Here is a 12,030-nt window from a genome sequence, read left to right as displayed (position 1 = left end):
CCTATGACTCCGGCTACTCCACCGAGCCAACTTTTATCCTTCCAGAAAAGGAAAAGGCCAGTATGGGAAAGGCCGATATGGTGGTCAACAAGGACAGTACCATGATGCCTCCTCTACAGGTGAGCCTAATAAATGCATGCGATGTGATGTTGGGGGGTCGCATTCAATTTTTCCTGCACACTTGGCGCATGATCTCAAGCGATGCATGGGTTCTGCAAACTGTTCAAGGGTTCAGAATAGAGTTTTATCATCCAGTACATCAAACTCGTCCTCCCCCTTGTTTGCATTTTCCTCTGAAGGACCAAGAGTGTCTCTCCGAGGAAATAGCCACCCTCCTCAAAAAAGGGGCGATTGTTCCCACGACTCGTCATCCCTTGGGGTTTGCCAGTTCTGTCTTTCTGGTCGAGAAGAAAGGAGGCGGCTCTCGCCTTGTTCTCAATCTGAAAGATTTCAACGGGGTGGTAGTCTACCGTCATTTCAAGATGGAGGGCATCCATCTTTTGAGGGATCTCTTGCGAGAGGGGGACTGGATGGTCCGTCTGGATCTCAAGGATGCATACCTCTTGATTCCCATTTTTCAACCCCATCGCCGTTTTCTTCAGTTTCTGTGGCAAGGGGTTTGGTACGAGTATCAGGTTCTCCCCTTCGGTCTGTCGTCGGCACCGTGGTGTTTCACGAAACTGTTGCGACCAGTAGTAGAACATCTTCGTTCTCGGGGTGTGCGGTTGATAATTTATCTGGACGATATTCTCCTGATGGCGGATTGTCCTCGTCAGCTTATGCTTCATCTGGAATGGTCTGTCGATCTGTTACAATCTCTGGGCTTCCTGATCAATGTTCAGAAGTCGGTTTTGGTTCCTTCCCAGTCTATAGACTTCCTGGGCTTCCAGATAGATTCGGTGACCTGTCAACTTCTCTTACCCAAGCAAAAGATGCGTTACATCAAGAGAGAGTTGACATCTGTTATTTCCAGACCGACTGTGTCGTTGAGGTCGTTGGCGAGAGTAGTGGGTCTTCTAGCGTCCTCCATTCAAGCGATCTTTCCGGGCCCTCTACATTACAGGGCCATGCAACGCCTGAAAATTCTGCATCTCCGGAAGGGTCTCGGGTATTCAGACCAGATCCCTCTTACGGAGGAGGTCCGTTGGGAAATGCAGTGGTGGTTGGACCACATGGAGGCCTGGAATGGTCGAGCCCTCTTCGGGTCATCCCCGGATCTAGTGATAGAGTCCGATGCCAGCCGGTGGGGATGGGGAGCCCGCTGCGGGTCTGTTTCGACCGGGGGTCGTTGGTCACCTCAGGAATTGACTCTGCATATCAATTGTCTGGAACTCCTGGCGGGTTCCTTTGCGATCAGGTGTTTCTCTCCCCTACGACCGAGTTGTTGTGTCCTTCTCCGGATGGACAATGTGTCGGCAGTCCGCTACGTGAACAAACTGGGCGGGACCAGGTCCAAAATCTTGGCGGAGATCGCCAAACATTTCTGGCAAATTTGTCTGCAGAAGAAGATCACTGTTATTGCGGAGTATCTTCCGGGATGCCACAATCAAATAGCGGACTGGCACTCCAGGCATCTCCGGGATTACAGCGATTGGAGGCTTCACCCTCGAGTCTTCCGTGCTCTCCAAAGGCGTTGGGGTCCTTGTCAACTGGATCTATTTGCCTCGCGTCTAAATGCGCAACTCCCGCGCTTTTACAGTTGGAGGCCGGACCCTCAAGCTCTGGCCACAGATGCTTTTCTCCAACAGTGGCCATCGACCCTTTGCTATGCCTTTCCACCGTTTCTGATGATTCCCAGGGTCTTGGCTTATTCCAAACGTTTCCAGACGGATCTGATTCTGATTGCCCCTCTCTGGAGGGCTCAAGCTTGGTTTCCGGTGCTTCTGGAAATGTGCTCCGCTCCGCCGTTTCTCCTTCCCCCGTTGTGGAATCTCTTGTTGGATCCTCTCGGAGATCCACATCCCCTGATCACCTCGGGCTCCCTACAGTTGCTCGCGTGGAAGATCTCGGGGATCGTTGGGCGATCCCAGGCATTTCAAGCGACGCTTCCAAGTACCTTCGTGAGGCATGGGCCCCCAATACTCACAAACGGTACAAGGGGTCTTGGAAGCGATGGTGCGATTGGTGTGATCAACAACAAGTTGATCCCGTTTCAGCGGATGTCAGTGTGATTGTTAACTTTTTGGCTTCTTTAGCCACTTCGGGGCTTGCTTACTCCACTGTCAATGGCTTCCGCTCTGCTATTTCGGCAGGCAATGCCCACATTGATGGGAAGCCTGCAGGTGAACATCCTTTTGTTTCCAGGGTCCTTAAAGGGATTCGTTTTGCGAAACCTCCCACTCCGAAGTATGTTACATTGTGGGACGTTTCGGTTGTTCTCCGTTTTTTGGAGTCCTGGCCTTCGAACTCTTTGCTTTCCCGCAAACAGTTGTCGGCGAAATTGACTATGTTACTGTGTTTGGTTTCCTGTAAGCGTGTTTCTGATGTCCACGCTTTAGATCTTGCTGGTCGTAGTTTTACTCCTGAAGGGGTTTCTTTTAGTCTTTCTAGGCGTACAAAATCTAATACGCCTTCTATTTTTTATCCTTCCTTTCCTTCGCATCCCAACCTTTGCGTTGTGCAATGCCTGAAAGATTACGAGGTGAGTACCGCTTCTTTGCGATCTGACATGCAGGGTCAATTGCTGATTGCTTTGCAAAAGCCTTTTCGCCCTGTCACTCCAGCTACTTTGGCGCGCTGGGTACGGGGGCTTATGTCTGAAGCAGGTATTGATGTTTCTGTGTTTGGCGCACATTCTGCACGTGGGGCTATGGCGTCCAAAGCCTTCTCCATGGGTGTTACTTTGTTTGACATAATGAAAGCTGCAGATTGGTCATCTGATTCTGTATTTAAAACGTTTTATTACAAACCGATTGATTGTGTTGCTTCTGTGGTGGTGGATCAGCTTTAAAAAAGCATAATCGGAGCCTCCTGTCCTGACATAGAATTCAAAATTTGCAAACATTCGTGACAAGAATTTTCAATTCTATTAAGGACAAGGAGGCGAGGATTATCCCACCCAGGTTTTTCCATATTTGTATGCTCATGTATTATGACTGTATACATGCATTTGCAAATATTTCTCTCCCTGTTCCCTTCCCTGGATGTCTCTTGACAGTCTTGTTGGGTTTGGATATTATGGCTCTGTCTCTTGTTTCAGGCTCTGATCAGAAGTGATGTCGCTCCTGCCTTGCCGGGATCTGTTTCTCCTCCTGTCGTCTGGACCCATGGTTCGTCAGCTGCCTACTTCCGGATTCTATGGATGACAGCGGCTTGTTTGGAATTGTTGTTCCTGTTCTATTTGGGATTTTACTTTAATTTGGACATATTTCCACAAAGAAAGAGGAAGACAGACTAATGTTGGGACCTTTTATACGCTACCATCTATGGTTACTCCCTGGTGTTCATGGGAAATGTAGTTTTTTGGTTGTTTTTATTGGCTGCTGAGCATTTCATTAAAGAAATGAGAAAGCATAATCCTCGCCTCCTTGTCCTTAATAGAATTGAAAATTCTTGTCACGAATGTTTGCAAATTTTGAATTCACCATGGCAGAGTAGTTATATCTGGCTGCAAACTGCTGGTTCCATGAATTTTGCTTGAGTTTGTCCCGTGGGCTGCCTTATACATCTGGGACTGCAGTGACTTCCTGTTCTTTATATCATCTTGCATCTAGTTCTACTCCTTGCCCACAGTGAGGAACTTGTGCTGACTGTAGAGCCTTTACCATTTGCTATCACTTGGGTGTTTCTGCTCCAGTCGTCTTGCTCAGTATGAGCCTGCTGCCCTTGGGCTATGACTGTTTTAAACACTTTGACTGTGTACTATCTATTCTTCTGATGGATTTCTTATGCTTTAATGTGTTAGGATTTGCATCGCATTTAGTACAAAAATCAGTAATACAGCAGGGTTTTGAACATGCAATAGCTTTTGCATTTGAGACCTCTGTAAATGGTATTGCCATAATCAATACTAGTCTCTCACCTTTCCACCCTGTACCTCACGCATGATTTCAAGATGAAAGTGAAGTGTTTTCTAGTGCTGACACAGGGATCTGACTCAAGCCACAGTTCCAAACAAAACTCAAGGTTTCAACACTGTCCTTATGTTTGATGGAAACTCCCAAAATAGTTGGCATTTGCAGAGGGTAGCCAAAAGAATAACCTCCAATTTGTCTGTGTTCAAATTCAGCACGCTATTTCCTAGCCAGTCAGAAATGTAGCATACACTTGAGATGATGTTATTACATTATTTCCAGTGGCCATTGATTCGAAGATTAAACATCATTTTGTCAGCGTAGAAAGTTTTGTTGCATATTTGTATAGCTCTCTAAGCCCCCCTTAGGTCACCTAGAAGGAATGAAAGAGTAGGAGATAGACAAAAAGGGAGATGAAGAAAAGAACGCAGGACACAAGGGCTAGGAAATGAGGAAGAAAAGGTTTGGATAGAAGGGGTATGCCCAAGGCATTATTATCTCACTGGGAAGAACAACATTGCTTAATAGGTAACTACTTGTAGCCATGTGACCAACAGATTGGGAAGGAAGGAAAAAGAGATCCAACTATCTTAATATTTAAAAATGTTTCCATTACTACTGTTCTTGAGTATGGTGCAAATTTGAGTATCAGTTCTGTGCTGCACTTCAGTAAAATGCTAGTAGCAGTGAAAGCGACATCACACACCAGTTGACCACCATTCCCATCACATGGCTGACCCTTTGATCTATCCTTAACCATTCAAGAACCTCTTGTTTACAACCCAAAGGCTAGCCGGAGGCAATAAACATTAAATAAAGAAAGAAAACAGGAATTTTAGACCTATGTTTACTTTTCTATCCTACCACTGCTCTCATGACTCCTGAGATCATAGTTAGCAGGACACTGCCCGGGATATCCAATGGCATGTCAGCGGTAGCAGCCTCTAGTACTGGTTACCCGTGATCAAGGTCAATGTGTGCTGTGAGGGCACCATGTATATTCTGACTATGTGATGAGTTTCTGTGTGTTTTGTCATTATTATCGCCAATTCTTTCCAAATGTGAGTTGCATTTCAGACAATAATAGTGACCAAGCAATCAAACCATGAATATATGATGGGATATTTAACTAAGGGTTTTTCTTGTAGTACCAAGAAGTACAGCTTCAACTTCAATGCGTAACATAGCATAAACATGAAGGATTTTATGTCAAGACCGGAGGCTAATATTATTGCAATCTTCTTTTAATTAGCATACCACAGCCCCTTTAAAGAACTTAGAATGTTGTATGAACAAAAAATTGCGAGAGTTGTCTCCTTTACTAACATTTTACCATGCAAACAATGTATAGATATTGTGTGCTTGGAAATGCAATAAGAACAAAACAATATGTTAAGAAATATTTTTATACTGCACTTTTTGCTACCGATTTTCTAAAATAATATTTGGGGGGCGGATAACAAAATATCTTGAATAAAGTTTTTGGGAGGTTGAAGAAAATGCAACTGCCCGCAGACACAAAACATGGAATTTTAAATTTTAAACGGTCTGTTGGCCCAATGTGTATTCAAATGTTAGACGTATGTTGTGATTTAAAATGCACTTTTGACCACATATTGCCCAGAAAAGACTCTTATTATGCAGTGTATCAAAACTGTGAAAAGAGCCACCGCAAGTAATTTCCACCCTGGTGCAAAACACTGTTCCAGCTCCACTGTTCAAAGTGTTAGCCCTTTTCCCAACCCCCGGAAAGTTAGGTCTAGTTGTGCACATGGTGGTAACCGGCACATAGCAGGCGGAGGGTATGGTAGAAGCAGGCTTTAATAACACTTCATTTGCCTACAAAAAAACGTGATTCAGGAACACCAGACACCATGGTCGTGGTTGAAGTAAAACTCGTGAGTGGCAAGCTTTCAGACTTAGGACTGGTAGGCACACGTTCCAGGTGAAGCAGCAGGCACAGGCTCAAGGTGGGGGTGGCGACAGGTAGGCTTTGCGGATGGTAATGCACAAGTGCTGCTGCCAAGAGGAACTCTGACAAAAGTGACACCTCCAGTCAGTCCTTCTGAGCTTACATAATTTTTTTGCATTACTGAGCTTAGGTATCTGACCCACGTGCCTTGCGCTGGCTGAGCTCAATCATGTTCTCTTTGACTCTTGAGCCAAAACAAGTCGACCATTCGTATTTAGGGAACTAGCTCTGGCATCACAGAGGCACAGGCTGAGGCAAACCCCTATAATGCGCAGCGAGTCGGCGCTAAACAGAGACAGGCTGTGGACAGTTTTTTTTGTTTTATTTATATACTCCTTACCTTCGTCAGGAGCCGCCATTGCCCCTCCTCCCCAAGTGACGGAAATAAAACAACCAAAAAAAACGGCAACTGTTCTATTATGACAACAAAATCAAAATTCAAAATGGCCGCCAATTTGGTTCTTGAAGTATAAAACAAGCGCCATTTCCGTTCGAAATAAGGCTAAAACAAGCAGGCTCTAAAAGAAGTAGAAAGCAAGCCAAACAGTACGCGATCATCTGAGTTCCTAATAATAATAGGTACGTAAGACAAACTCCCGTGTCTACAAGTAACTGTGGTTCCGAACAGTGGAATTTAAATACTCGTCACAAGCTGTGGTGCTCGCTTTGCTGTAAATAAAGGGGATCTAACCATACATGCCAACATTTCAGGAGAGCAACGTGGGAGATTTAAACAAGCATTTGCAATGCATAAGGTCTCGCATTAGGAAAGTTGGAGCTATTGGTATTGTAAATGACACATTTTTGATTTATGTGTTGGTTTTGAAAATAGCAAAAATAATAGCTTTGTCATTTACAGTGCCAATAACTTATAACTTATAACTTATAGCTTATAACTTGTGACACCTATAGCATTTGTAATGCAATATGTGTTGTATTCACGTGACTTAGATGTATTGATATTACAAATAACAATGGCTTTTAATTTTTTTAATAATTAAAACTTAAATAAAAGTTATTGTAATTTATAATGGCAATAGCTTAAACTTTTGAAAATAACTTGTGTGAAGAATATGTTCAGTGTATTTTATTGTGACGAAAATCCAAGAACAGAAGTGAACTACTAACCTCTTTTTGTGACATTTGTAATAAAGCTTGAAACATTGAGAGAACATATTTGACACAGTTGTTGTTGAATGGTTGCACAGATTGATGCTGTGGTGGCGACTAGTGATGCTGTAGCATTCAATGATCCTGTGGTAGCGCATAGTGATGTTGTTGTGCCCCTTAGTGATGCTGTGGTGGTGCTGAGTGATGCTGTGGTGGTGCTGAGTAATGCTGTGGTGATGCGATAGATAGAGTGAGTGGGATAGATAGATAGAGTGAGGGCGATAGATAGATAGAGGGAGGGCGATAGATAGAGTGAGGGCGATAGATAGCTAGACAGATAGATAGAGTGATGGCGATCAGTATCTAGATAAATAGATAGATAGAATGATAGAGTGAGGGCGATAGATAGTGAGGGCAATAGATAGATAGATAGATAGATAGATAGATAGATAGATAGATAGATAGATAGAGTGAGGGTGATAGATAGTGAGGGCAATAGATAGATAGATAGGGTGAGGGCGATAGCAAGATAGAGTGAGGGCGATAGATAGAGTGAGGGCAAAAGATAGATAGATTGATAGATAGAGTGAGGCAGATAGATAGATAGATAGATAGGACCCGATTCACAGAATGAACTTAAGACTCAATCCTAAACTTACTACTATTTTGGTATTCACAGAATGCACTTACTACTTTTGGCATTCACAGAATGAACTTACTACTTTTGGTATTCACAGAAGTTAAGATTTTGTCTTAAGTTTGTCTTAAGACAAACTTAAGACAAAATCCTAACTTCTGTTAAGACAAACTTAAGACAAAATCCTAACTTCTGTGAATACCAAAAGTAGTAAGTTCATTCTGTGAATGCCAAAAGTAGTAAGTGCATTCTGTGAATACCAAAATAGTAGTAAGTTTAGGATTGAGTCTTAAGTACCTTCTGTGGATCGGGCCCATAGATAGATAGAGTGAGGGCGATAGATAGATAGAAAGAGTGAGGGCGATAGATGGAGTGAGGGCAATGGATAGAGTGAGGGCAATAGATAGAGTGAAGGTGATAGATAGATAGATAGATAGATAGATAGATAGATAGATAGATAGATAGATAGATAGATAGATAGAGGGCGATCGATAGATAGTGAGGGCAATAGATAGATAGATAGAGTGAGGGCAATAGCAAGATAGAGTGAGGGCGATAGATAGAGTGAGTGAGGGCGATAGATAGTGTGAGGCCGATAGATAGATAGATAGATAGATAGATAGATAGATAGATAGATAGATAGATAGATAGATAGATAGATAGATAGATAGATAGATAGATAGATAGATTGAGGGCGATTAGATAGAGTGAGGGCGATAGATAGATAGAGTGAGGGCGATAGATAGACAGAGTGAGGGCGATAGATAGATAAACAGATAGAGTGAGGGCGATAGATCGATGGACAGATAGAGTGAGGGTGATAGATCGATGGACAGATAGAGTGAGGGAGATAGATAGATATTGTGAGGGCGATAGATAGATAGATAGATAGATAGATAGATAGATAGATAGATAGATAGATAGATAGATAGATAGATAGATAGATAGATAGATAGATAGATAGATGGATAGATAAATAGATAGATAGTTGTGTGTGCGGTTGTGTGTGTGGTTGTGGTTATGTGTGCGTGGTTGTGTGTGTGTGGTTGTGTGTGTTATGCTTTGTTTTGCTATGCTATGTTTTGTTATGCTATGCTATGCTATGTTTTGTTGTGTTTGGTATGCTATGCTATGTTTTGCTAGGCTATGATATGTTTTGTTTTGTTATGCTATGTTTTGTTGTGTTTTATTAAGCTATGCTATGGTTTGTTGTGTTTTGCTATGTTTTGTTATGCTATGTGTTGTTGTGTTTTGTTATGCTATGCTATGTTTTGTTATGTTATGCTATGTTTTGCTATTCTATGCTTTGTTTTGCTATTCTATGCTTTGTTTTGTTATGCTATGCTATGTTTTTTTGCTATCCTATGCTTTGTTTTGTAATGCTATGCAATGCGTTGTTGTGTTTTGCTATGATTTGTTATGCTATGCTATGTTTTGTTGTGTTTTGCTATGTTTTGTTATGCTATGTGTTGTTGTGTTTTGTTTTGCTATGCTATGTTTTGTTATGCTATGCAATGTTTTGTTATGCTTTGTTTTATTATGCTATGCTATGTTTTGCTATCCTATGCTTTGTTTTGTTATGCTATGTTTTGTTGTGTTTTGCTATGCTATGCTTTGTTATGCTATGCTATGCTTTGTTGTGTTTTGCTATGCTATGCTTTGTTTTGCTATGCTATGCTTTTGTTGGACTTGGCCCTTAGGGCTGGTTCCCCCTTATCATTTTGCTTTTATTTGTGACCCTGTGTTAGTGATTTTTGGGTCTCTGCGCACTTTTCCCTGGGTCCCAGAGTGAAAGTGCGTGCGTGTAGTATGGCTGGCCTGCCCTTCCATAGGAATGCATGGGGAATGTGTGTGTCCCTGGTAGTTCCTGATGCGTGGGGAGTGCAGGCTCGAATTTAGTATGTGTCAACTCGTGAGAGTGAATGCTGTGAGATGGTGTATGCGGCATGTATGTGTCTAGAAGGGAAGTGCTACTTCTGGACATTGAGATATGTGTGCAGTGAGGGTGCTGGAGCGTGATTGGCTGGAGCTGGCTGGCATGCCAGGCTCCAGGAAGTCTGGATGGGTCTGCCCGGTGGTGAGTGGGAGATTAGCATGAGTGATGTGTGGGAGGAGTGTACCTGTGTCCTGGATGGGCTGGGTTTTCCCCACATAATGCTGACTCCGCCCCCCTGTGGTGTGTCTAACGACCCTAGCCTCCCCAGTGAATGAAATGGGTGGTTGGGCCATCAAGAGTGCTCCAGAACCAGCTGCGACTGGTTTCTCCCCCACCCTGCACCCTTAGACAAAGGATTTACAGTATAAGAAGGAGCTGTGTCCCCTTGAATGTTGTTCTGCTTTTGGATCCTGCCAGAGGGGGCTGTTGCTGCTGCTGGGCCAGAGGACCGCCACTTGGACTGTCTCCCTGCCTGGAGACCCAGTGTGCTGGCTCTGGGCCCAGCCTTGCCCCTCTGCCTGCCTCCAGCCCTTGCTGGAGCCTTGTCCTGTCCTCCAATGCTGGGGAGCACTGATGATTGCTGGCCTAGCGCTTGAGGGCGCTTCATTTTGGCCGTAGCGCTGTAAGCGCTGTATTTTGTCATGTGGCGCTTGGGAGCGCCCTTTTCTTGCTGTTAGCGCTGCTAGCGCTTTGGGTGCCCTTCGCCGGTGCCCACCCGGCATCTGATCGCCCCGTGAGGTGATCTAGCGGCGCGGGTGCCACCCCGCTCATTTGCCGCTTTATTTTGCCCGTTTTCGTGATCTAATCACGGAGGGAGCCCACCCCTCGTAAAAGTCCAGAGATCACCGCCGCAGCACCGGGCCGAGACGCAGGAGCCGCCCGCGTCATTGCCAGGCCGCGCTGGGATTGGCCCAGCCGGCCGAGCCTCCCGCTGCATCATCGGGGGAGGAGAGGAGAACCAGGAAGCGGACGGGAGGCCACCCCGCACTCCTGCACCGCCGAGAGAGAGAAGCCGCCCCCCTGCAAAGCTCTCCCGAAGAGAGAGCCCCGACGCCGCCCCCCCGAGAAGCCCAGCGGAGAGAAGCTGACGCCGTGAGGAGCCGCCGCCTCCCCAGACAGCCGGTGAGTGCGAGCGTCCCAGGGGCCGCTCCTCCGTTCGGGGCGGCAGAGGAGTCTAGAGAGGCTCAGGGGTGCTTACGGGTAATCGCGAGCCCAGAGAAGGAGGCTCTTGGGGGCAGTTCCGGATTCTGAGTCCCCCGAGCGGGACTCCACCGAGAGGGGCCAGTTCTTTGCTTTTTGAGCCCCGAGGCTCTGAGGGGCCAATCCGTTCATCGAGCCTGAGAGGCTCGAGGCCATTCCTTTGTTCTTGAGCCCAGAGAGGCTCCGACCCGGCCTCATTGTTCTTGGGGCCCCGAGTGGCTCTCCATTTGTTCTGGGGTCCCCCCGCCCACATCCGTGTTGAGGAGCCCCGAGGCCTGGGGGCAATCTGCATATTACGAGCCCAGAGAGGCTCAGGGCATTTCCTGTTCTTTGGAGCCCAGCAAGGTTCTTGCGCCCACAGCTGCTTTGCGAGCCCCGGGAAGCTCGGGGTGCCAGTTCGTTGTTTTAGAGCCCAGAGAGGCTCATCAGTGCCACAGTGGTGGTTCTTGAGCCAGAGAGGCTCAAACGTTGCCCTAACTTTCCCTGCACCAGTTGCCCAGCACTTTGTGGGCAACTGCCACGTTTAGGCCCCCTGACTTTGGACACAGGGCGTCCTAGCCCTAGAGAGGCCAGTGGGCCTAGGGACAGTCACAGGCGGTGACTTAAGTGAGTTTGGCGCAGTTGTTCATTTTGCTTACACCTCTGAATGTATTGTGATGCATCATGTGTTTTCCTCCCTTACACCCCTGAATGAATGTTATGCATTGCATCATGTGTTATGTTCTTACACCCCTACAGGTATTGTAATACTTAGGTGGTTGTTGTACTCCTAGCGCAGGTGGTGCTAGTGAGGTCCTGTTACCAGTGATTACTGGTTGTGTGCTCTATTTTTATATTATGTACTACAGTGATTTTACATTCTAAAGTGCTATTTCTAAAAGTGTTACTTCTAAAAGTGCATACCCTTGACAGTGGTCCAGGTGGCCCTGTCCTGTACATTATCCCCTGTAAATTCTGCCCGTGCCTCTGGCACAGTGTGTGTTTTATCTAATGTGTTTATTGTAATACAAAGGCTATTTTTTATATAACCTTGTGTGGAGTTTCCTTTGTGGTGGGCCTTGGGTGTTGTTGCTGGGGTGCGTGCGCAAATGCTTAACTCATACCGCCTCCAAGTTTAGCCTTGCTGCTCACGCCACGTTACCTAGAGGGTGAGCAGGGGTTA

General features: G+C 45.5%; 1 protein-coding gene across 2 annotated transcripts in view; it reads right to left on the bottom strand.

Annotated features, from left to right (window-relative positions):
- LIN52 (lin-52 DREAM MuvB core complex component) overlaps positions 1 to 6,456 on the bottom strand; it is a 426,175-nt gene extending 419,719 nt beyond the window's left edge. Inside the window, exon 1 of one of the 2 annotated variants that reach the window (XM_086937477.1) lies at positions 6,326 to 6,456. In XM_086937477.1, coding sequence (XP_086793603.1) covers positions 6,326 to 6,344 — 19 coding nt within the window. In that variant the 5' untranslated portion in view covers positions 6,345 to 6,456. The remainder of the gene's footprint in view (positions 1 to 6,325) is intronic. The other variant, XM_086937478.1, reaches the window with a different exon arrangement.
- Positions 6,457 to 12,030: the final 5,574 nt, after the last annotated feature.

Source organism: Lissotriton vulgaris, chromosome 9 (assembly GCF_964263255.1).
Source record: "Lissotriton vulgaris chromosome 9, aLisVul1.2, whole genome shotgun sequence".
NCBI classification, from domain to species: Eukaryota; Metazoa; Chordata; class Amphibia; order Caudata; family Salamandridae; genus Lissotriton; species Lissotriton vulgaris.
This window is presented reverse-complemented; position numbering and strand designations above follow the sequence as displayed.